The 26,195-nt window shown below is 43.1% G+C and overlaps 1 protein-coding gene across 5 annotated transcripts; it reads left to right on the forward strand.

The window, feature by feature from the left end:
• Positions 1-2,253: 2,253 nt before the first annotated feature.
• Positions 2,254-25,460, forward strand: C1H11orf54 (chromosome 1 C11orf54 homolog). Of its 5 annotated transcripts, XM_007069475.4 has the most exons (10): positions 2,254-2,411; positions 8,631-8,776; positions 12,064-12,162; positions 13,499-13,572; positions 14,411-14,512; positions 15,841-16,017; positions 16,749-16,898; positions 19,194-19,310; positions 21,594-21,795; positions 24,605-25,460. In XM_007069475.4, exons 2-9 carry the CDS (start codon positions 8,719-8,721, stop codon positions 21,765-21,767), a joined length of 951 nt encoding a protein of 316 aa, XP_007069537.1. In that variant the 5' UTR covers positions 2,254-2,411; positions 8,631-8,718; the 3' UTR covers positions 21,768-21,795; positions 24,605-25,460. The 5 variants fall into 5 exon arrangements, with proteins under 5 accessions (XP_007069537.1, XP_027687400.1, XP_043384869.1 ...); XM_027831599.3 differs by lacking the exon at positions 24,605-25,460 and having other exon boundaries at positions 2,266-2,411; positions 21,594-22,768; XM_043528934.1 differs by lacking the exons at positions 2,254-2,411; positions 24,605-25,460 and adding an exon at positions 3,985-4,406 and having other exon boundaries at positions 21,594-22,768.
• Positions 25,461-26,195: the final 735 nt, after the last annotated feature.

The raw sequence follows: 26,195 nt of genomic DNA on the forward strand, positions 1-26,195 counted from the left end.
ATGTTAGGAGTGCAGGGTTGTGATGCCAAAGGGGGAGCCACACGTGTTTGCAATCCCTGAGGATACAGGGAAAAGTTGATGTAGGGAGTAGGATCTGCTTTGGCTAGTTTAAGACATTTAGGGAATTGTATTATTAGGAATTTTCCCTGACAAGGGACAATAGTAGAAAAGTGATCTGTACAAGAAAAGTAAACATTAAATCAGTTAAGGTCAAAAGGCGCTTTTTCTTCTGTGCAGGTACTTTTTACTTTCTCTTGTGATAGCTCAAATAATTTGTAACAATACTAAAGATTAATACTGGCAGTGTTTGCTACTACATGAAGCTTTTAAAAAAGTGTAAAGTTATTTATAGAAAGTTGAATAAACTATACATTAATTTAACTACCTATAATACTCAAGACCCCCAGAGATAAGATCATTGTAATCATCTCATCAGTATATAACTGTCGTTTTTCTACAGAAAAGAGGGAGGAAAGAAGGAGGAAAAAAAGAAGGAAGTAAGAAGGAAAAAAACTTCCTCAATGGTGTTACAAGCTTTTTTCTTTTTTAACCCCGCAGGGTAAGCAAGATGAAAGAAGGGCATACTGGAATGATGGTGTAGTAGGCAGATGGAGCTCCTGAATAAAGTTGGGAAGTGAGATGGTGCAGTTTAGTTTAAAAATGTGACTAGGTTTGATATCTTATTTGTGTATCTCAGCTAATAAAATTTTAAGCATTTGAGAAGAGCTCATCTCTTATTGCATCTAACACAATACTTGGGCCCTACCCAGTTAGGGCAACTGGTACAACTGCACTGTTAATTTTAGTAGCATCATGCATCTGAAGAAGTGGGCTTTTTACCCACAAAAGCTTATGCCCAAATAAATCTGTTAAGGTGCCACCACACTCCTTGTTGTTTTTGTGGCTACAGACTAAAGTGGCTACCCCTTTGATAAGTGTTAAGCATGGAGTTCATAACTGGTGAAAAATGTTTCCAGAGTCATAAACATTACTATTGGTACTATTGTACCTAGAGACCTCTACTAGAAACCAGGACCCCAATGTGCTAGTCATTGTACTCCTAATAAAGACACAGTCTAGTTTACAATCCAAGTAGAAGATGAGGTACATCAAGTGAAAACACAACAACAGAAAGGGGTCACAAGGTAACAGAAAAATAATGGGTAGTCACAGCACACCAGTGGCTTAACTACGGTGCTTTCAAACTTACACATGTATACAAACATGCAGAAACGTCAGACTTTTTCATGCAATTCCACAACACCAGTTTTCTCCCTGCCCTAACATGGCAAGGGCTGATCCCTGCTGCTCCACAACTAGCGGCACCACCTCTCCTGCCATAGAAATAATAGGGTTAAAAAGTGAACATTTGAGAGTTTTCCCCAAAATCCTTGTGTTGCTGTAACAGGAGGTTTGTTTCCTCCCACAAATTGATTAAAAACACAACGCCTTCTGAAAACTGCTGCTGTCTTTCCACGTCTACAGCACCGTGCAGTCAGCCAGCCTCGCACTCCACACACGGTACTAATTACACCCACATGTTGTCAGGAGCATTTTAGACGTGAGTCAGTCAAGCAGGCACAGCCATGTGAAGGACTTGCCCCGCGCCCCAGTGAGCCCACGGCAGCGCAGGGAACGGAGGAACCCGACACCCGCCCCGGCCCCGTGCTCTGGTCACTCGGTCGAGTGCCTCCGCGTTGAGGGAGCCCCCAGCCAGGCCAGCGCCCAGGCTCCAAGGCACCCGGCCGGGGGAGGGGAAGCCTCTCTCGTGGGGCGAGCCGTACCATTAGCAGGGGAGCGGGCCAGACCATTAGTAGGCACCTCGGCGAGCGCGCGCCTTATCCCATGCTGCTGCCGAGCCAATGGGGGGGGAGGGGGGCGCCCGCCCGCCACCGGCCCTGGGGCAGGGAGGGACCAAGGACGGAGACACCGCCCAGCCCCCCAAGCCCTTAGAGCGGCGCGGGGCTGCATTTAGACCCCAAGAACTTGCCGCAGCTAATCGACGACCTCCCACCAACAAAGCCCTGGACCCTCCCCGTGACGGTCCCCGCCCGGCCCAGCGCCGCGGATGGCTCCGGACAGAGGAAGCGACCCCCACACAAGACTCACCCTCCGCCCTCTACACGCTCTCTGGGAGGCCAAGGCAAAGGCCGCTCAACGGCTGTTTGGCTTCTTAAATAGCGCACCTGATCTCGCGAGAGCTGGCTGGCCTGATGGGAAGAAGGGAGCTGAGGGGCTGTCCGCGAGCGCCATCTTAGGAGAGGCACTGAGGGTTGCTGCCCCTCTCTCCTCAGCGTTGTACGGGTGGTGGGAGCAGAGGCACGGGAGCCTGGTGCGCGCGCGCAGACAGAGCCCAGCCGCGGGGCAGGAGCGCCGCGGAGCCCCTCCCACGCCCGCCCGCCCGCGCTCTGGTAAGTAGCGCAGCGGCTGGCTGCTGAGCCCCGCTGGTCTCCATCGCGCTGGTAGCGAGGCTGGCACAGTTACCCCGTGCTGGGCGGTTCCTTACCCCCGCCGGGCCAAGGGCGCTGTTTGTGTCCGAAAGCGGTGGCTTTGGGGGAGAGGGCAAGGCTAAGCGGGAAGTGACCTCCGGAAGGTTGTGCTGTACGGGAAAAGCCTTGCTAATGCGCCGCTACCCTTCCTACAGCCCGTTGGTTGCCTGCTTCACAACCGTGTCCCTGTAACGGGAGCTCCCCTTTTGGCAAAGGTTTAAAAGAGCGTGTGAGAGGCTGTGATTGCTACTAAGGGTTTGTTATTTCTCAGAAGTAGGCTTACATGGAATCAGGGGACTGCAGATGTTAATATAATGCACTTTGTTCACTTTATATGTGAAATATGTTCTCTGTGTATATAAATCTCCCCACTGTATTTTCCACTGAATGCATCCGATGAAGTGAGCTGTAGCTTATGCTCAAATAAATATGTTAGTCTCTAAGGTGCCACAAGTACTCCTTTTCTTTATATGAGGCATTAACCTTACTGTCTGGGCATGTTTATTCACCTATCACTCACTTTCAGAACTGAGTAATTCTCATTTGAAACTTTGCTTTTATGTTTTGTAAGGGACCTCACAAAACTGGGTGACTGGGCAATAAAATGGCAGATGAAATTCAGTGTTGATAAATGCAAAGTAATGCACATTGGAAAACATAATCCCAACTATACATATAAAATGATGGAGTCTAAATTAGCTGTTACCACTCAAGAAAGAGATCTTGGAGTCATTGTGGATAGTTCTCTGAAAACATCCGCTCAATGTGCAATGGCAGTCAAAAAAGCAAACAGAATGTTGTGAAATCATGAGGAAAGGAATAAATAATTTGGTTAAAAAAATCATATTGCCTCTATAAAACATGGTACACCCACATCTTGTATACTGCATGCAGATCTGGTTTCTACATCTCAAAAAAAGAATTGGAAATGGTACAGAAAAGGGCAACTAATATGATTTGGGTATGGAACAGCTTCCATATGAGAAGAGGTTAATAAGACTAGGACTTTTCAGCTTGGAAAAGAGATGACCCAGGGGGATATGAAAATCACAATTGGTGTGGAGCAAGTAAATAAGGAAGTGTTGTTTACTCCTTATAACACAAGAATTAGGGGTCACCAAATGAAATTAATAGGCAGCAGGTTTAAAACAAACTAAAGGAAGTATTTTTTCACACAGCACAGAGTCAACCTATGGAACTCTTTGCCAGAGGATGTTGTGAAGGCTAAAACTATAACAGGGTTCAAAAAAGAACTAGTTAAGTTCATGGAGGATAGGTCTATCAATCGCTATTAGCCAGGATGGGAAGGGATGGAAAACCATGCTCTGAAGTGTCCCTAACCTCTGTTTGCCAGAAGCTAGGAATGGGCAACAGGGGATGGATCACTTGATGATTACCTGTCTGTTCATTCCTTTTGAAGCACTGTCAGAAGACAGAATACTGGGCTAAATGGACCATTGGTCTGACCCAGGATGGCCGTTCTGATGTTGTGTAGAGAAGGGACTGTTGCTTTCCTGGCTCTGATGAGTTTATTAATTACTTTTTAAAATGCCCTTTAAGTTACTGCTTCATTTTAATTTTTTCCAGTGCACCATAACTACTCTGGATCTGTCTTTTAGGCCCTGGTCTGCAAATGAATCCACATGGGTAGACCCTAACTTCCTTACACTGAGCCCTATTGGAGTCAATTAAGTAAAATCACCAGCCCATAACAATTCCCCAAAAAGTCTAGCCAAGACCATTCCAATTCTACTGCTGCTCCAGGGTGGAAGTTACTGCGTAGGGCATGTCTCATTTGTACACCAAAACATTCCAATGAGGAAGGAAAGAAAGGAAGAGCCCATCAAATACACTGACTTGTACTTTGAATTGGAATGCGGTACTGCATTTTATTTGTACTAAAAATTGACTGAAATGTTAAGTATATGTATATTTTATGGAAAAATTCATTCTTTATTATTTGTGGTTTATTGTTAATCCTGTACTAACAAGGTGTGGAAAAAATTACATTTACTAGCCAGAGGACTAAATCTGCTAGTCAGGCATAGTTGTGAAAGGCAAGTTGTGGTGGTTTTCCCTCAGGAGAAGCCCTGCTTCTTTGTAACCCTGCATTGCTGGGATTTCTACTAGTGGCTTGTGCACACAAACCCTCACCCTGTTTATAGATACCCATTTAACTACTGATATAAGCTATACCAACATGAAGGTGTTCATTGGTGGAAAGGCATCCAAACTAGGGCTTTACACCAATTTAATTATATTGGTTTATAAAGTGATATAGTTAATAGGAACAAAAACTAAGTAGACAAGCCCTAGGTAGTTGCCCCTGCACTTGTACCATTTAGAGCAACCTGTGACTTGTTCAGATAAATTTGAAGCTCCTACTTCATCTCTTCCCAAGGCTTCTCTTCCCACAGGGGTTATTCTCCACTACTCTCCCCATCCCCAGCCTCTGTTTTATCCTCTTCACTATTTCATAACAACAGAGCCTGCCTTTGCTGCTGCTCATACATTTGGATCATGTACCTGGCATGGTTTACCCCTCTCTCTGCCATCTGCCCCTTCTGAGGCGTGAGACCACACTGCACATCTACCGCAAGTACGCCAGGTTGCAGCCCCTTTTCCGACTCCTCCAGAGCCTTCCCCTTAGATTCTGCCTGCACTTTTCCCCCCACCTCCTAATTTATGCACCCCTCTTCGGTGGTCCCATGAAGTCAGGAGACCCCCTCATCAACCTCCTTCTGGCACTGGCCACTATTTCTGCTCCTCCCTTCGATCACGCATTCGGACAGAGTTTCTCTGGGCCGCGTCTGCTGGCTCCCTAGACACCTTCGAAGAGCAGTGGGTGCTGTCCAGGGTTCTCTGCTCAGTGTCCCCTTCTGGATCCCTGATTTTGGCCCTAAGACCTCACTCCTGTCCCTGTTTTTCATTGGTTGTCCCCTGAACTTGCTTGAGCCCTGGGTTCAGTAGCTCATCCTCTTAGGGTGGGGCGGGGCCTTCAGATGTGGGCAGGCTTGTGCCCGGCCACCCCTGGAACTCCGTGGGTGCTCATACGTTTGGAAAAGCAGCGATAGCATAAAATTGACATGATTCTCTATCCTTTCTCTGCTAGCCTTCCAGTTCTGAATGGCAGTATTGGTGCCGCCTAGTGCATAATTAGGTGCATTCTGTTACTGCTTGGCAAAGTTGTCTATCCGCGGGCATAGCTGTGATGGGATGGGACGCATCACGCACCTTCAGCTGTAGATTTGGCAGCACATCAATGACTGTGCTGAGATATGGAGAAACCCTGCAATCAGGCAGGTGGATAAATTAAGCAGGACTGTACATTTCAGAGTTTTGTATTTTGCTTTGGAATTACTGCCCTGAAGGGGATCTTTTTTCTGTCCCTGTCTCTCCGCAGAGCAGATCTGCGTTGACACACAGACTGTCTCTAATATACATAAACTTATCACTCCAGGAAACAAAAACAAAGTTTCTGTTCAGTCAGGGATCTTATGAAGGCAGGATGGAAACTGCATAACTAAGAACATTTGTACAGAGAAATTTCCTGCCTGACCCTTTAACTTCCTGTCTCCTTATCCTCACATCGTCCTTTGACCAGCAGCTCCAGATCAGCTCATTCTACATCACAAAATTCCTTATCTAGCCACTACCTGGTCTCCTTCAGTACTACTCACTTGGCCCCTCTTCCTTTCCCTACTTCCTCGCCTCCCAGTCCATCAACCTGTTCTCTTCTCCAAGTCCTCTTCTCCCTCTCACCCTTCTTCACTGTGCCAACCATTAACTCTCCCCACCCCACACTTTCCACCATCCTTGACTTGTTCGACCATCTCCTCCTTTGCAAAGTTCATCCATTCAAGCAACCTCAAACCCTGACTGACCCCCCAGCATCTGTTCCTTCTTTTCCTGCTCTCCACCACTTGATCATCTTCACAGAAGTCCTGTTGTGACCATGCAGACTTCCTCCACTACAAAATGGACTGTCTCCTTCTATAGCTCTGCCATCTTCCTAGCCACCCAGTAGTACTTCTGCCCACTCACTGCATCCTACGTTTCTGAGATCTGACCTAGTCTCTCACTCCACAATGCTAAAGCTCTTGTTCACGCTCTGTCACTTTGTGTCTTGACTACTGCCACGTCCTCCTTTCTGTTCTGATAAATACAATCTGGCCCCCTTTCAAGTCCATTCAAAATGTTGCTACTAAAATCATCTAGTTGGTTAATTGCTCTGGCTAAATACCCCCTCACACTTTTTCATTCCACACTGGATTTTTCCCCCCACCACCTCAAACACAAGCTACATATTTTTTTATCCTTTGAGTGCTTTCCTGGCTTTGTATTACACTACCTATCAACTCTAATAATTATTGAGCTGTCAACTCCTGACCTGAGAAGGTAAGGGAATCCTCCACCTGCTGAAGGAGATACAGCTCCTCCTGAGTTGCTTTCTGCAGTGTAGGAGAGAAAAACATTTCAGCTGACTTTTCAGCAGAAGCCCAGTCAATCAGACACATCCAGCTTCCCAAGGGTTGTGCCCCCTCAGCTAACAATCCCCCAAACAGCTTGGCTACTGAAGGCATTGGTCAGGAAGAGAAAGCTGAAAAAAGTGAGTAACTTAATTTTTGCTACTTTTATTGGGGTGAAGAATACAGGTTTTTCACAGGGGTGGTGGGGAATCACTGTTCTGCTCCCTTCTGATTTCCTTGTTCTGTGATGAAAAGTCATGTGAAAATCAGAGTATTTTATTGACTTCACTGAGCTTTGGATCAGCCCTTAGTGAGCAGCTTTCTCCTTTCACTTGGGAAATTGTTGCTATAAAGTATGCTCACCTCCCTCTCCCCACTCTTTGATCTTTGCTGTACCCCTGTGTGTCTGCGGACTCAGGAAGACTATGGGCTCACTTTTGAAAAGTAATATTGGTGACCATAAAGACTGGAAACATGTTTTTTTAATTAAAACTTGCATCGTGCAGAAGTGGATGGTTAATGTGTGACAGGTTATGCCCCTTAAGAAGTTTTCACAGAAAAACAAATTAAAGCCCCAATCTTATAACTGGCTCCACCTAGGCAAACAGCTGCATGTATGCAGAGCCCTTTGAAGTCAGGGGCCTGATTACACAGACCCAGTTACAGGTTTGGGTCTAAGTCTTTATGGATACAGTGCTCTGAATTCTCTCTAGAACTGCATGCTATGCATGTTGTCATTCCAAAACATGAGGAAATTAGCATTATAAGCACATACATCACAATCTCACTTGAAGCAAAAAGTCTAGTCTAGTCTACTGTAGTTTATGTAATGTTATGTAATGTTATGTTATGTAAAGCCGCCGCTCAAATGCGATTGTAAGATCTGTAACTTGTATCATTAAGGTCTGCAACCTTATTGTAACTTCAGTTATTGTTACCATAGCCTTTTAAGTTTTGTAACCTTTGCAAGCTCTGTAACCTTTTCAAGTTACCACTTGTATGAACGGCCAAGCTTTGTAATATCCCATCACGCAATCAGAGAGAGTGTGAACAAGGGAGTGTGTGTGTGGAAGATAAGGGGGTGTGAACAAGGAAGTGTATGGGGGGACTGGGCAGAGAGGAACTGCAAGGAGAAAGGAGCCAGGTGTGTCTGATATAATCTGCTCTGAGAAGGCAATCACGGAGTGCTGTAAAGAAAAGATGCATGAAAGGAACAGGGACTGGGAATGCTTCTCAGTGACGGACGCAGAAGAAAAACTCAGTGTACGTGACAGGAGCACCCAGTTCCAAAATAAAACGAACCAGCCGCGCACACAAGCTGCTGCTCCTTGGCCTGCTCACCAGCTCAGATCTGTGACCACAGGCAGACACACCAGATCTACCACGCTTTGGCTTCTTGGCTTCCCATGCTGTCTCCGGTAACTCTCCGCCTGTGTAAACGTGTGGGTACATGGGGGTATAAATGCGGTGTATAAATAAGTTCCTTCCCTTTTCTGTCTGACCTAACAGCTGCATTGTAATAAAACTAATACAAGTGTGACCCTGGGTTGGTTTTTTAGGGGAACAGAGGTAACACTTAATTGAAACTGGGGGGAAAAATCCTACATATCAAAAAGTAGGATTCTGCTGTGCAAGCCCTTTTTAATCAGTAAACCATTATGTTTCTTCACAGATCAGTAAGTCTCAGTGCATAGTGTACTCTGATCTCTTCAGCAGAGAATCTCTAAATCAGTTGTCCAGTTTGCGGAAAGAAATAGAAAATGACCAAAGTTGAAAAGTTTGCTCTTCATGTCCCAAGTCTAGAGGAACTTTCTGGGGGTAAGTAATGCAATTTATAGTGTTACGGAAGTTGTTGCAATAAGAAATGACAAATAACTAAATTTTGCATTGTGCTCTTTGCTCCTGTGTCCTAAATAGAGCTGGGTAGAGGCTGGCTTTGACCTGATACAGTTTTTCCCATCTGAATTATTCTAAGACCGCAAACTGTGTCTGTGCATCTATCCCATTTATAACCTTCAGCCCAATGATTGGACACTTGCTTGGGAAATGGGAGACCCCATAATTGAATCCCTACTCTGGAGTAGGGACTTGAACTCGGATCCATCTGTCTGGGGAGGTATCCTGGCCACTAGGCTACAGACTGTTTTGGAAGGGGTTGCTCATAATCTCTCCTGTTGAAGCTGTTCCACTTTATAAACATAAACTTAATATTCATTGGGCCAAAGAGAGCCAGAACAATTCTTTAACCTCTTGATTAAGGCACTCACTTGGGAGGTAGGAGATGAATGTAGGACTTGGAGGAGGGAAAACCTGAATTCAAGTCTACGTTCCAGAGTAGGGATTCAAACCTTGATGTTCTATATGAGAGGCAAGTGCCATAACCACTGGGCTAAAGGTTATAAGATTAATGGATAGCCACCACAGTGAACACTTTTGGACATGTACCCAATGGTTCTCAGTTGCTTTTCTTCCAACTGAGACCCAAAATCTACCTGTAGTTTCTTGCTAGTCCCACTTGCATCCCACATTACTTTGCAGCTTCAAAAAATTGCAAGATTGAGATCTTGGCAAGAACCCCCTGGTTGCCTGGGAGTGCTACTTTTACCCACTACGTGTTCTGATTGGAGCAGTGCCAGGATCACAGCCTCTTGAACCAGTGCTGCCCACAGAGCTGAATGCTTGGCAAGGAGGGGTGAGGAGTTGCAATAGGATTGGGGGTGAGATGGGGTGGAGCACTTGGAGAGCAACCATGATAGGATCAGGAGGCTGAATTTGTCCCTACATCAGCAGCAGGAAAAGTAGAGTGGAAATCAGTTTCCCCTTCCTGGCTGGGCTGTCATACCCAAAGTTTTGTCTTGCTTTTTATTTTCTCTCTCTCTCTCATCAACCTTTGGGGAATGACTCAGTGGAGATCCTTTCAGAGCTTCCTTACTGATCCACTCACCTAGCAGGAGTTAAAACCTCACATAACGCTGCTAAGTAAATTTTGCTGACTCGTTATGGCAAATGGCTTTAACTCCACCAGGCTAGAAGAGAGGTGGGTATGTGTGATGCTGCACTCCATATGTTTATGGAAATATGCTTATGAGTGTAAATATAATGTAACTGGAATATGCTTTATGAAGAAGGTCTCTTGTAAGGTATCCTTACAAAGCTTATAATCTACTGAGTGTGTTCATCCTATTTGTATGAATGTATCATTCTTGTGTCTGAAGCTAGAAATATGAAGTGTTACTCTGAACTCTATTTTAACTATGCAAAGTGTGGGCTATTAATGGTGGTTTGGAATCTTGATGGCTCCCATCAACTAGGATAATTGGTTGTAAATGGCTCTGTTTACTTGCAAGCCTTCCTGTGAGTCAGGCCAGGAAGAATGAAGGCTTGGGGTCTCACAGGACATGTGATCATGTCACCTGGTACTGGAATCCATCTTAAACCTGGTGCTTTTCCATTTAGAAGGAAGGGTGGGGACCCAGAGAGACAAAAGATTCCGGTCTTGTGTCAAAGCTGTATAAGGGGGTGGAACAGAACAAAGGAGGCTGCAGTCATGAAAAATCCCCTAGCTACCACCTGAGCTGGAATAAGGACTGTACCGGGGAAAGGATTAGGCCCAGACTAGAAAGGAGTCTAGTCTGTGAAAGAAGCTTATTGGAACATCTCTGAGAATGAGATTTACGTGTATTCAGTTTCTTAAATGTAGTAGGCTTAGGCTTGCGTGTTTTGTTTTATTTTGCTTTGTAACTTACTTTGTTCTGTCTGTTATTACTTGGAACCACTTAAATCCTACTTTTTATATGTAATAAAATTACTTTTTGCTTATTAATTAACCCAGAGTAAATAATTAATACCTGGGGGAGCAAACAGCTGTGCATATCTCTCTATCAGTGTTACAGAGGGCGGACAATTTATGAGTTTATCCTGTATAAGCTATATACAGAGTAAAATGGATTCCTTTGGGGTTTGGATCCCATTGGGAGCTGGGTGTCTGGGTGCTGAAGACAGGAGCACTTAAGCTGTTTTCAGTTAAGTCTGCAGGTTTGGGGCGTGTGGTTCAGACCCTGGGTCTGTGTTGGAGCAGACTGGCATGTCTGGCTCAACAAGACAGGGTTCTGGAGGCCCAAACTGGCAGAAAAAACGGGCTCAGAGGTAGTCTCGGCACATCAGGTGACAGTCCCCAGGGGGTCTCTGTGACCGAACCCATCACAGTATGAATCTCTGAACAGGGGGACGAGGGGTGGAGACAGGGAAATCCTTCAGGAAGCCCTAGAAACAGCCTGGCCTAAGGAGAAAGCATAGGCTGAATTTTATCTTCTGTTGTTGGGTCTATCAATAAAGCTAAATCCAGGAATGGGTTAAGTTTGAACTTGAATAAACCCCCTCTGAGTGACATAAGTTACAACGACATAGCACTGTTCACAGCGGGAGAGCTTTTCCTGCCAACATAGCTTGTGCTACTTGCAGAGGTGTTTTTTATTATGCTGATGGAAGAACTTTCTCCCGGGTAGGGAAGGCTGTGCCTCCCCAAACAGCCTGGCCCCTGCCCCCTGACTGTCCCCCTCTGAATTTCTGACCCATCCAACCCCCTCCTCTTCCCCCCCCCCCCCCCGCTTCTTGTCCCCTGACCACCCCCTCCCGAGATCCCCCACCCCTAACTGCCCCCCGGGACCCCACTCCCTATCCAACTCCCCCTGCTCCCTGACTGTGTCGACCCCAGTCCACACCCCCGCCCCCTGACAGGCCCCCCGGGACTCCCACACCTATCCAAATCCCCCCTCCCTCCCCCCCCTCCCCCCCCCGGTCCTCATCGTGTAAAAAAAGAAAAAATAGAACCTTTTGTCCTTCAGCAATATGACAGGTTAGCGGAAAAGGATTTATTCCTCTCTGAGGCCCTGATTCAGTGAGGTAATTAACATATGCGTAACTTTGAGCTTGTGACTAGCCTTACTTAAGTTAATGGAATTGCTCATGTGCTTAAAGTGACGCATGTGCTTATGTATCTTGCTGAATTGGCACCTTAAAATATGTGTTTTATGTGGTGTATTACTTGCCAAATTCTAGCTAATGTCTCACTAATAATTTTTTTTTTTTTTTTTACTCTATTCTAGTCCTGCAGAATGGGCTTACAGAGAACTTTGCTGATGTCCAGGTCTCTGTAGTAGAATGCCCTGATCTAACTCATGATCCCTTCAATTTCCCTGTTAAAGGTAACATACTGTTCTAACCATAAGCTATGACTGCCAATATTTCATAGCTGATTCGTCATAATTAGAAACTCTTGGAGATGATGGCAGAGGAAGAATGGTCTTGTGGATAAGCTACAAAGCTGGGAGAGCCGTGTCTTAGTCTTGGCTCTGCCACTGGCTTGATGTGACCTGACTAGAACAAATCACTCAAGTGCTCTGCATCATTGCTCCTCATCTGTAAAATGAGTTTAACAGGTTTCATTCTCTATTGTATGTTAAGGGTTTTGACATCCTCAGATTGAAGGGGCTGTGTAGATACCAAGTACTGTCTTGCTATTCAACTTCTTTCTAATAATGAGCTCAGTCTCTGTTTATTTAAACTCCCACCATTGTCCCTACACAAGATAGGTGAAAGCATTTTTATATCTGTACCTTCTGCTGTCTTTGCATGATGACACTATGAACTATGCCTCATTGGAGAACCAGTGTTCCTCAGTTGTTGCCTAGCAGATTTATGTGTGTGCTTGTAGAACAGTACTACTTTTGAAACAGGCTGGCTAGCTAGCTTTTAGAAGTGAGCCCATACCTTATTTTCCACTGAATGCATCCGATGAAGCGAGCAGTAGCTCGTGGAAAGCTTATGCTCTAATAAATTTGTTAGTCTCTAAGGTGCCACAAGTCCTCCTTTTCTTTTTACGGATACAGACTAACACGGCTGCTACTCTGAAACCTACCTTATGTATGTTTTTCTTCCAATTCAGGCCTACTTTACATGGATTTGTAGAACCCCAATTTATCTTAGTACTCAGAAAAAAAAATGGTGATTTAAAACAGAGGTTCTTAACCAGTGGTCCGGGGCCCCCTGGGGGTCTGCGAGCAGGTTTCAGGGGGTCCTCCAAAATAAACCAAAGAGCAAGGCCAACATTAGACTCGCAGGGGCCCAGGCAGAAAACAGAAGCCCAAGCCCTACCATGCGAGGCTGAAGCCAAGCCCTACCATGCGAGGCTGAAGCCCAAGCAACTTCGCTTCACAGGGGCCCCTGTGGTTTGGGGCCCCAAGTAGTTGCCCTGCTTGCTACCCCTAACACCAGCCCTGGCTTTTAATCCACAGGATATGCAGAAAAACAGTTGCTGTGGCACAGCTGGGCTATGGAGTTTTTAAAGCATGGGTGCGGGGGGAGGGGGGCGAGAAGGGGCTCAGAAAGAAAAAGGTTAAGAACCCCTGATTTAAAAGACTTTCTGAACACTTAAAGGAAGCTTTTGAGGAACAAATTCTGTGTCTTATTATGCTTCCAGTACCCAGAGAGAATTTTAGACAGATTCTCTTGACAAGCTAACTTGCCTTATTCTTGTTCCAGGAATCTGTGGGAAGCCTAGAATAGCAGATGTGGGAGGTGTTCCTTACCTTGTGCCTCTTGTACAAAAAGATAAAGTGAGTTAATTTACAGTCCTGGCTTTTTAGTGCATTTGCCAAAGAAAGAAGCATATGTAGTCCTATTTTAAAATACTATCCTGGCGAACACTGACGAATGAAAGCTGCAGGATTCCATTTGTAAAAATAGCCTTACATTGCGAAAGCATTATGGGCCAAGAATCCTGGCCTGTGCTGAGCATAAGAACATGTCAGAAATCCCACAGCAGAAACTGCATACAAAAGTTGTCCCTCTTCTGGTACCTACTAAATAGTATGTGGCTGTTTCTTCAAAAGCTGTCTGACAGAAGCCACAGAGGATGTTGGAGGGAATTACTTAGAGTCCATGGCATGATCTGTATGTTTATGTATTGTATGCTATCTAGCCATAGCCCTCCATGCTGATTATTACTATTGTAAAAACAGACTGTGTATGGGGTTGGTATAGGCCAAAGTAGAGTTCACATTAATACTTGCTAATGCATTCTCTTTTGGTAGAGCATGGGGCCTGCCAGAATCTGATTCTATGTGACATCACTTAAGGATATTTTCATTTTTTTCCTTTAAACAGTCACTTGCACAGAGAGAGTAATTTGGCCCTTAGACAGGATGGGGCCAAGCTTGTGCAAGAAGACACTGCAGTCCAGCAAATAAGTGGATATGTGCCCAAGTCATTAAGTTTGAACTTGACCAGATGCCAATGCTGTTCGGATTTGGGGACTGTGTTCAAACCAATCTGTACAAATAAATAATAATGGCATTTGGATAAAATCATTAAGAAATTGCAGTGGAATGTAGCTGAGATGAGAATTACAAGGCAGGAAAGTCAAAGGTACATAAACATATGTCTCTTGTACAGGTTTATGACCTGAACACTGTTGCAAAGCAAATAGAATTGCCTGGAGCGTTCATTCTTGGAGCTGGAGCTGGGTCCTCTAGGATTCTTGGAGTAAATGCTGAGGTCAGTAAATATGTATAAACATGCAGAAGTTCTCAAAAAAATTATTTCATTGACACAGCAAACATTTCTACACTGATAATGTATATGTAGCACCACAAGTTTGTATGGCACTTTACAAAGATAATAAAGACAAGGTTACTTATTACTTAGATAATAAACCACATTTTTGTGTTTATAAATTCTACAGGGAAGCATATGGTTACTATGGAGTTAAGAGGAAACCGCCTCTAGTTGTTGCTATACTGAAATTTGTAATTAGCTGATCACATTTTTAATTCCAGAGAAGAGGAAAAATATGCAAAAAATGGATGCCAAGGAGCTGAGTGGTAAATTGCTTTAAATACCCAATGCTGGTCTTCATTTTAAATAGCACAAGAAAAAAAATTGTGTTACTCAAGATGCTTTTGCTTTAAGACTTACGCTGTAAGGTCAGGTAAGGATCAGCAGTTAAAACATGATTTAGTTGATCTGTCCTACATGGTGAAATAGATAAAGAAAGCAGTTTTGATTTGAGGTGAATGGAAAACTCCAGTGTAATGTGAAAAATGTTCTGAATGCTACATCTAATTAAAAGAAGAGTACATGACTAAACATATTCCTAGGTGAGTGAAATACAATCAAAGAAAAAAACTAAATCAATTGAAAGCTGGTATCTTAACAGCCTGATGCACAGTAGGAGTGAGAGAATTTAGCTCTTGGTAGTAAATATGGTAACTCAGACTTTCAAAGTCGCTACATGTTTTTCTTATTTAAATAAAATAGGAAAATATTTTTATTTTAAAAATAAGTAGTCAAATGAACCATTTAAATTATTATAGGCCTTGCCTTACAACAACATTAAGGGTGATATTTTCAGGAGCACTCAAAGTTGGTCTAGTTTTGCTTCTATTGAAGTCTATGGAACCTAATAGTATGAACACTTTTGAAAATGCCACCTGAAAACTCTTTCATTTCAATGCTTTCTAACAGAAACTGAATGCTCAGTCCTGGTCATCATCACTAAGCTGGGCCTCTTGCAGTGATATATTAAGTTGGTTGCCTCATTGAGAAACTTTCCCATTTAGTGTTCTGTTATTTATACAAGAACTTGAATCCAAATCCCTAGATAAGAGAAAATTCCTTAATACATGTGTTTCACACTTAATCAATTTTAAATTGAGAGTTTTCTTTAAAATAGTTGTGTGTTTTGCTAATCTATATGGACCTAATCCTGCGAGATGAAACTTCTGTTGTAGTTCTCAGGATTGGGCCCTAACTTGGGATGCTATCTACCTAGTAATAAAATCAACTGACTAGAACTAAGCAATTTTACATTCTCTTCTTTTCAGTTTATCCCAGTTGTTCAAGCTGAGAGTGAACAAAAGCCTGCTGTAAATGCAAGTTACACCGCTCAGATTAATCCTGCAGATGGAGGGTGCCTCCTGGAGAAGTACAGCAAGAAATATAGTGACTGTGAATTTGGACTACTGGCCAACCTGTATGCCAGTCAGGGCCAACCTGGCAAGGTGCATATTTGGATAAAATGTCACTTCTTCAGTAGGTGATAGCTGAAGTTAAACTTCTTTGTTTGAGGCCTGCCTTTTCTTTCAGGGAATACTGATGTTAATATTAATGCCAAAAATCGTATAAGAGAAATTATATCCTTCACAAGAAAATGAAGTTGATGTGAGGGAGTGGATTCCCCAGGGGATTGGTACTGGGATATGGAATTTTTCACCCTTAAATCACCCACTGTAATCCAGCCCAGGTTGATAATGACTGAAACTTGATTGGCCTGTGTAAACTGAAGTTTGTGGTCTTAGTTCAGTTCTTGGTGGACAAGTGTCTCCCTCAACACAACTGGCACTAGGTGGTCTCAACAGAAAAGCAACGACCGAATGGTGCATGAAAATTGAACAAACCTTTTTATCCCTAGAGAGTCTCTTCTTTCATGACGGGTTTGAGGCCTGTTGGGTGGGAGAGGGAAGCTTACGCCTCTGTTTCATGTGCTGTGCCTGTTGTGTGACTGACTAAAGAACTTCAGAAAAGCAAATTCTTACATGCACAAAACCAAACCTGTTGAATATTTTAAGGATACAAAGGAAGCAGCACCTGTGAGAGAACTTACTTTAACAAAGATTATAGGATACAAGGTTGAGTGTTTCACAGCAGCGTTGAAATACATGATGTACATAGCAAACATTCACAAAACATTACAGCATGTGATAAGCATGATAAATGTATATCTACTCTCCAGGTTATTGAAGTGAGAGCCAATGGAAGAACTGGACAGCATAACTTTGTGACCTGTATGAGACAAATTATAGAAAAATGCTATGGAGATAAACCAGTCGGGATAGGCGGTACATTTGTCATTCAAAAGGGGAAAGCGAAGATTCATATCATGGTAAGTTGCTCTTGATTCAGGCTCTATCTTTCTAAAAGATAAAGATGCAGGACAGTTCAGGATATAAAGACTTAGTGCACTTAATTTTTTTGCAATAATGTGCACTTTCTGAAAAGTGATAAACGGAAAGTACAAAAACACCAACATTATATATCCCATGACCCTAATACTCCCATCTTTTGTTGGGACAAAAAAGCTGTAGAAACAAATGGAGATGTATAAGGACTTGGTGAAACACATAAACAGTAGAATAGTGTGAAAAATAATTAAATCAATTAAACAATGATCAGAGAGATGGTTTAACTTAGAGATTTATAATATTTTTATAAACTATTACAAGTATTAAATATATTTATGCAATAGCTATACAGTTCTTACTGATTGTATTTGCTTGCATGGTTACCAGAATTCGCTTTCCATTTTACAAGCAGAACTTTCTGAAATGTTAAATTTTTACAAGTCTCCACTGATTCTTGTCTCTGTCAAACCTATCAAATGTCAAAGATGAAATTCCTGTCATCTTGTAGTGCTGCTTTCATCTACCTAAAATTCAAAGGGTAATTTTAAAAAAATCTATTACTCTGAAGAATTTTTTTTTTCTCTTCAAGAAGTGGGTCTAAACATGATACCAATGGTGCTCCCCTTTGGAGAAAAGCACCATTCCTGAGTCCTCCGTGTCTAGAACACTCCTGAAACAGATGTCTTGAATTTTGTGTGCCTTAGGCTGTATTCACATTGGGAACGGTATTCACAACACTTATTATCAAGGTTCTATTATCAAGGCTGTTGATTAATTGCAGTTAACTCTCGCGATTAACTCAAAAAAAATTAATCGCAAAATTAATCATGATTAATCTCACTGTTAAACAACAGAATACCAATTGAAATGTATTAAATATTTTTGGATATTTACATTTTCAAATATATTGATTTCTATTGCAACATAAAATACAAAGTGTACAGTACTCACTTTAAATTTTTATTACAAATATTTGCACGGTAAAAAATAGTATTTTTCAATTCACCTCATACAAGTACTGTAGTGCAATCTCTTTATCATGAAAGTGTAACTTACAAATGTAGATTTTTTTTTTGTTTATATAACTGCATTCAAAAACAAAACAATGTAAAACTTCAGAGCCTACAAGTCCACTCAGTTCTACTTCTTGTTGAGCCAATATCTCAGACGAACAAGTTTGGTTACAATTTGCAGGAGATACTGCTGCCTGCTTCTTATTTACAATGTCACCTGAAAGTGAGAACAGGCGTTCGCCTGTAGCCGGCATTGCAAGGTATTTACATGCCAGATATGCTAAACATTCGTATGCCCCTTCATGCTATCTGGCATGTAAATACCTTGCAATGCCGGCTACAGGCGAACGCCTGTTCTCACTTTCAGGTGACATTGTAAATAAGAAGCAGGCAGCAGTATCTCCTGCAAATTGTAACCAAACTTGTTCGTCTGAGATATTGGCTCAACAAGAAGTAGAACTGAGTGGACTTGTAGGCTCTGAAGTTTTACATTGTTTTGTTTTTGAATGCAGTTATATAAACAAAAAAAAAAAATCTACATTTGTAAGTTACACTTTCATGATAAAGAGATTGCACTACAGTACTTGTATGAGGTGAATTGAAAAATACTATTTTTTACAGTGCAAATATTTGAAATAAAAATTTAAAGTGAGCACTGTACACTTTGTATTCTGTGTTGTAATTGAAATCAATATATTTGAAAATGTAGAAAACATCCAAAAATATTTAAATGGTATTCTATTATTGTGTAACAGCGCGATTAATCATGATTCAGTTTTTTAATCGCTTGACAGCCCTAATTTTATTATAATTTCCATGACTAAAGTGGATAGGGATAATAAAATTATGGTCTAGATTGCTATTCCTGGTACAATTGTAATCACAGTTTGGCTAATGTTGTTCTCAGAAAAAAATCTGTCAGCATCAGTTGAAGAAAACATGCCAGAATCCTGTGAGTTTCAGCTGTGTTCAAACACACCTGAAACTGACATAGTTCTGATCCCAACATGATAGGACAAATGTAACATGTGGATACAGGTTACCTGATTCTAAGAATTCCCCATTTGGTACCCGAGGAATGGCAGTGGAGGAAGCCATTGGGTAAAAGCTTATCATTCTGAATAGAGAAACAATTGTGGATATTGCTTTTGCTAGTTAAGGAGAAATAGGGAGCAGAAAATAATTTAGGGCTAGTGAAGAAAAGTAGCTTAGAGAAAAGTTTTGGTCCTAGTATCTTCATTCAATTGATAATGCTTTTTATAGCCCCCAGAATTTTCTGCCTGTCCTTTAAACACTGACGAGGAAGTGAATAATTGGCTCAATTTTTTTGAAATGAAGGCTCCGTTGATTTGTCAGCCAGTACTAATTTCCAGAGATCCAGTAAGTCACTATTTTGTGTTTGTCTGAGTTACTAACTTGATGTGTAATGATTCTGTCTTGGATTTGTTTATTTTTTTTTCTGTTCAAGAATGGGAATTATTTATGGATTATATTAAAGTCTTTGAGGTGTTGGAATGGGTGGCTCAGGGGATTGGTAATAGAATATAACTAAGCCTTTCACTTTTCACTGGTTTGAAATAAACCCAGGTCAATAGTGACTGAATGCTGATGCATGTTCAGTAACAAGGGTGAAGTGTTTGTTCCCCGTCCAGTTCCTAGCGTGTAGGTGTCTGCATCCCAAAACAACCAGCACAACTTGCATTAATTTGGACATCTATTCAGCACTCAGAAGAGAGACCAAGGAATGAAAGGGGATGGAGACTGAATTATGCTTACCTTCATGTGGCCCATTCAGAAATGGGTTGGGACACTTTGGCAGTGCTATGTGGGGAAGTTGCTATTCGCACTGCACTGTATTTATAGTGTGAGCAAATCAGAGCCTTACAGCCTTGGATATCAAAGTATAGACTGAGCATATTTCACAAGCACTAAATTCAATAGTAAAAAATATTAAAAGTATGAGAAAATCTATGTTATAAATAAGACTAGTGTCCCTATCATTAGGAATATTGTTACATTTACATTAAAGTATATACGTTAACCAAGAGTCTTGGGAGAAAAACTAATTACCATCCATATTTTGTATATCTTTTAAACAAATTTATAACAATTTAAAAAACACTTCTGCCAAGTGGTGGGTATGTTAGTGGGACATGGTGTTGGTTTGCACATACTCAAGTGCCTTACTCCATTGGGTCTCTATTTGGCAGTCTTTGGGCCCAATGCTCAATTGCATATAGTTTCCCAAAAGCTAGTGATGAGTACTATAGGAATGGACATATATCGACAGCTGTTAATGGAATATTCTTCTGAATGAAAGCGTCTGACATGTAGGTGCTGTTTTTATATAATGATTGCTACTTCTTATTTGTATTAAATTAGTACCCAGAGAAATTAAGAACCAGGGCCCATTGTGCTAAGCACTATTTGTTTGTACAGAGACTGTCTCTGTCCCGGAAAGCTCACAATTTGAGCGTGACAAGATGCAAAAGAAAGGAAAAACAGACAAAAGGATGGAATGTGTATAGCACAATGCCTAGCAAAGTGGGGTCCTGGTGATGAGGGCTCCTGGGTACTATGGTAATACAAATAATAAAATGGTTACATTTTGCCTAATAGCTAGTAGTCTCAACGTGCCACCAACTTAGCTGTTAGGCCTAATCGCACTAATATTTTTGCAATATAATGATGCCTTATATCTCTCTAGAAGACAAATAGCATTGTGCCAATGGGAACTTCTTCATTTAAGCAGCTGGTGTGCAGAATCCAACACTTATCAGATCGTTCATTATCATCTTATTGTTACCTGTGCTTCCTCCTGTCAGTACCTACCTGTTATCTCTCAAAATTGGGCCAGACACTATCTTTTTTTGTTGTTGTTGTTGTTGTGTTTGTACAATGTGTGGCACAATGGGGCCCTAATCTCTGATTGTGGGCCCATAGACCGTACCTCAACACACATACTAGAGCCTGGCTTAGACCAACTGGATTGCATGGAAGAACGGTTGTGTGTTGTAGTGCAGAGCAGGGGCTCTCAACCTTTTTCTTTGAGGACCCCCCCAACATGCTATGAAAACCTCCATGGCCCACCTGTGCCACAACAATTGTTTTTCTGCGTGTCGAGTAGATTAAAAGCCAGGGCTAGCGTTAAGGGGTAGCAAGAAGAGCAATTGTCTGTGGCCACCCCACACCACAGGGGGTCCTGCAAAGCTGAGTTGCCTTGGCTTCAGCCCCACGTGGCTTGGGCTTCAGCTTTCTACCCTGAGCCCCAGGGAATCTAATGCTGGCCCTGCTCTCTGGTTTATTTTGGCAGACCTCCTGAAACCTGCTTGCAGCCCCCCAGGGAGCCCCAGACCCCTGGTTGAGAACTGCTGGGTAGAGGACTGGGAGTCAGGACTTCTAGATTCTACTCCTAGTTCTATCAATGTCTCAGTGTGATCTCAGGAAGTGACTCTTTGCCTCAGTTTACCAGTCTATAAAATAGCGAGAGTACTAGGTTACTTCACGTTGCAAGTCTTTAAATAATTAAATGTTTGTAGAACACTTTTTGAGATCCATGGAAGAAAAAATATACAATATGAACTGCAAAATCCTGTAGCATTACTGAAATACTTTCTTTAAAAGAAAATGTGCTCCCGTAACATAAACTTGTCTCTTTTCTAGGGGTTTGATCTGCGAGTGGAGCACACCCATTGTTTCAGTCACCATGGCGAAGGAGGACACTACCATAATGACACTACACCAGATAGTGTGCAGTATCTGGGATATTTTTTGCCTGCAGAACTTCTCTTTCGTATTGATAGACCCAAGGAGTCTCATATGGTTGGGAGAGATTAAATCCATGGATGTACACTTAGTTTGGAGTGTAAGGATAGCAATTAATTTTTAAAAATGAAATATTGGATTTGATCAGTCTTTTTTAATTGACATCAAGCACACACATGAAAAGTTGACATTTTATTGCAGTCTTAGCCTTTTTAAAGAATGGGACACGTTCAGAGTTTAGATTGTTTGTGATTGAAATAGTTATTTGAATTCAAATTAATTTTTATACAAACATCAAAGCCAAATAGTTTGTATTAATGATTTATTTTGTTCCATATTGATTACTTTAGGCAGGCATTACTAGGTGATTTTCTCTGGCTATAGAGAGCCACCATTGAATTAATGAGCGCTACACATTCTAAATGGAAGAGGAAAAGAGATGCCAATCAAGAACCATGTAACTACACTACAATTCAGAATCTGATATTGACATGGCTGTGTGCCCTTCTAGCTATATGTGCCCTAGTGGGTTATATGTGGGTAATGGGATTGGCCACTTATTTTAATCAGTAATTACAAGAAACTTGTTTGAAATAAGAGGAAGGCACTTGTAGTTCCACTCATGTAACTTCTAGCTCAGCAGAACTACAGGGTGGTGCAATCCTACAACTACAGGAGTCAGTGGCAATAACCCCATTGATTTCACTGAGAGTGTAGAGGACCTACAGGTATGGAAATGCAAACTTGTCAAAGAGGGACTTTTCTTGTTTTTACTGGTGCTTACAAGCTAGCTAACTACTTAACAAGCATAGGACCATTTCTAGGATTTTAAATGTTCATGTTACTATCATGCCATGTGTGCTTGATTATTTTCTCATACCAGTTTAAATGAGGAATAACTTTATTGAAGTGAGTGGAGTTACAGTGGGCTGACTGGAGGATCAGGCCCTCTTTGTTTCTAGTTTTGAATAAGGCTGAAATACTGGAGCACTTTGTCAGCATTTTTTTTTTTTTTCCTTTACACTCTGATATTTTTGTCATTTGTCCTGCCAATAAAGTTTTACTGAACTGAATTTAAACTGTCTTACTTGCTGTCAAGTGGGATATTTCTAGGCTGTGAATAAACCCTGATTAGGAGTTAACATTTTAAGTCTAAGCCTTGTTATATTTCTCTTTGTGTTTTGTAGCAAAAACACACTTAAAATGTAGATGTGAAGTGTATTTAATATTTTTTTAATATTCTACCTGCTATGCACTGAAAGTAAGACACATGTATAAATCACTAACATACATATAACTTAAAGCCACACAGTCACCAGCCTGCCACATATATGAACAGCAATGCATATACATAGTACAACACACCCATGGTGTGTTAATTGAAATAAAGAAAATACAGAACATGTGTTCTGGGCCTTAGGATAGCACAGGTACTTGAAAAGAAAGCTGTCAAGCACCAGTTGTGGACAATTTTCTAGCAAACCTGCAGTAATGTCTGGTGCAAACTGCTTTGTGTAGCATTAACTCCTCTGTATCTTGTAACCCCCGTACTCCTCGGAAGGAGTGATAACTAAGAATGCCCACTGACTTGGCTATGCTGCTGCCAGCATGAGTGTTTATAAAGTCTCAGGGCTTTTACTCAAAAGTGTTCTGGGCTATCTCTGCCCGTGGCAAGAGCAGCTTACAGATCCGTGCTGATCTGAAAACGCCAAGCCACACCACCACTCTCAGCCCGACTCCTGCTGGCTTCCCCTATCCCAGCAGTGCAGGTGGTAGCAACTCAGAGCTTGCCTACACTTGCAAGATACAGCTTATTAAAGGAGCCCCAGGCGCACTAGCTCACTACCTGTCCACACTGGCAAGGCACGTAGAGCGCTCTGACTCCGCGGCTAGAGCGCTCCTGGTACTCCACCTCGGTGAGTGGAATAAAGTTTTGTGCACCCCCACTGGAGTACCGCAGCAGCAGTGTGGACACCCTGGTCTGTTAGTACACTCTGATTGGCCTCCAGAAGTGTCCCACAATGCCTGTTCTAGCCACTCTGGTCATCAGACCCGCCCTTTAAATTCTCTGGGAATTTTGAAAATCCCCTTCCTGTTTGCTCACTCCAAACTGTTTCCTGTGCTGAGGCGGAGGAAGACCCCCCCCCCCCCCCCACACACACACACAGAATCCCTAGATGCATGCAGCCAGGAGCTGTTCTCAAGCCAGGAGGAAGGTAGCCAGTCACGGCGGACGGTGCTTGGGGAAGGACAAACACCAGAGGAGGTTCCCGGTAAGCAGCTTTTATTTTGGGAAGGAAGTTATTCAGTGCAGGCTCTTGGAGTGAGGAGGGTTAGGGCTGCATGCATGCCTAGATGCAAAATAGGGCGTTGATGTGCTCTCTCACATCGCAGTAATCGGCTTCAATGATCTCTTCAAAGGTCGCATCCAGAACTTGGGCAATGCACTTGCGCAGGTTTCTCAGGAGAGCCGCTGTGGTCCTTGTCCCAGTAAGGCTAACTTGTCTGGGGCAGGGGGCACCGTTGCTGCATATGGGCCAGGGCAGAATCTGCATTGCAGTAGAAGACCCTCCCTTGCTTCCCAGGTCATCCTCAGCAGTGAGATATCTTCCAGGACGAACTCCTGTGGAAAATGTGGGGACAGTGTTCAGAATAGGGGCCCCCTGCTGCTGCTGGCTCTCCCCAAGACACAGAAACCCAGAGGACAGTACAGCCGTGAAACAATCAGTCACGCTTGACCCTATGCTTATTCACCATTTTGGGGCTCCTGTGGGTTATGTGCGCTCGCTTTGGGACTGGCAAATTTTGCTATTATGTAGACTGTGCTTGCCCTTAAGTACAGGGGAATCATTGCTCTGTCTGGTGTGAACAATGCTGCCTCTGTTAAGTGTTGCATTTTGCCTTTACAGTTACAACCTTGAGATCTCATCTGTCCCTGTTATCACCAGCCAAAAGACTCCAAAGAATCAGAACGAGGCCACGTAGAAGCAAGGAAGACATGTTGCATGAAGCATTCAAGTAATGAAAACCAAAAAGTGCAGTTTCAGGGACATTGAAAGGAGATTCCGCCAACAGACTGAGGAGCGCTGACACAAAAGCGCGGTGCTCCGGCAGCAAAGCACGGATCGGCTGATAAGCATAATGGAGCACCTTTAAAGAGGTCTTTATCCTGGCGCTCGTAGCCATGCAGGTGGAGCACTATCTCACCCGTCCCCCCCGGAGCCCTTGTCCCAAAACTTTTCCTTGTGCCTCCATGTAACCTCTAACCCACTTTCCCCAACATCCGTGTTCTTACTGCTACCAGCTGCCTCCACCACCTGTAGCTTCACCACCCAGCCCTGAAAATTATGACCCTTACCCACTGCACTCAACCCCCATTACCATGCAGTATAGCCATCCTGAAGTGCAGCACTCATTGCACAGCTCTCCAGACAGGAAGGCTGAGTATAACAGGACATATGTAAATCTGTGATTGTACCGTTCCCCACCCCACCCCCTTGCCCTTTCTGTTTCCCAAGCACTTGTGTTTCTTTTCAATAAATGGATTTTTTGGCTTTGAAAACATTCTTTATTATTGCATAAAGTAAAAGATACCTTAGCCCAGGAACGAAACAGGCACTTCAAGTCAGTGTAGCAAAAACAGATTCCTACTAACATTGGAACCACTGCACTTCACTCCTGTGCAGGGCACCAGACATTACTGGTGGCTTTCTGCCTCAAATTGCTCCCTCAAGGCATCCCTAATCCTTACAGCCCCGCACAGGGTTATTAGAGGGGCTGTTCAAATTCAGCCTGCTCTCTGGCTGTTCAAATTCAGCCTCCAGGTGTTGAACCTCCGAGTTTCATGCCTGAGTGAATCGTTCACTCTTCCCTTCACAAATGTTACGGAGGGTACAGCACGCAGATATAACCGTGAGGATGCTGTCATTGGCCAGGTCCAGCTTCCCACATAGAGAGCACCAGCGGCCCTTTAAACGGCCAAAAGTACACTCCACAGTCATTCTGCACTGGCTCAGCCTGTTGTTGAACTGCTCCTTGCTGCTGTCAAGGCTCCCTGTACAGGGTTTCGTGAGCCACTGCATTAAAGGGTAAGTGGGGTCTCCAAGGATCACAATGGGCATTTTGACTTCCCCTATGGTGATCTTCTGGTCTGGGAAAAAAAGTCCCAGCTTGCAGCTTCCTGAACAGGCCAGTGTTCCGAAAGATGCGTGCATCATGCACCTTTCCAGGCCAGCCTGTGCTAATGTCAATGAAACGCCCACAGTGATCCACAAGCGCCTGGAGAACCATAGAGAAATACCCCTTCCGATTAATGTACTCGGATGCTAGGTGGACTGGTGCCAGAATTGGAATATGTGTGCCATCTATCACCCCTCTGCAGTTAGGGAAACCCATTTGTGCAAAACCATCCACAATGTCATACACGTTACCCAGAGTCACAGCTCTTCTGAGCAGGATGCGATAATGGCCCTGCAACCTTGCATCAACACTATTCCAACG

Source organism: Chelonia mydas, chromosome 1 (genome assembly GCF_015237465.2).
Source record: "Chelonia mydas isolate rCheMyd1 chromosome 1, rCheMyd1.pri.v2, whole genome shotgun sequence".
In the NCBI taxonomy this organism is placed as follows: Eukaryota; Metazoa; Chordata; order Testudines; family Cheloniidae; genus Chelonia; species Chelonia mydas.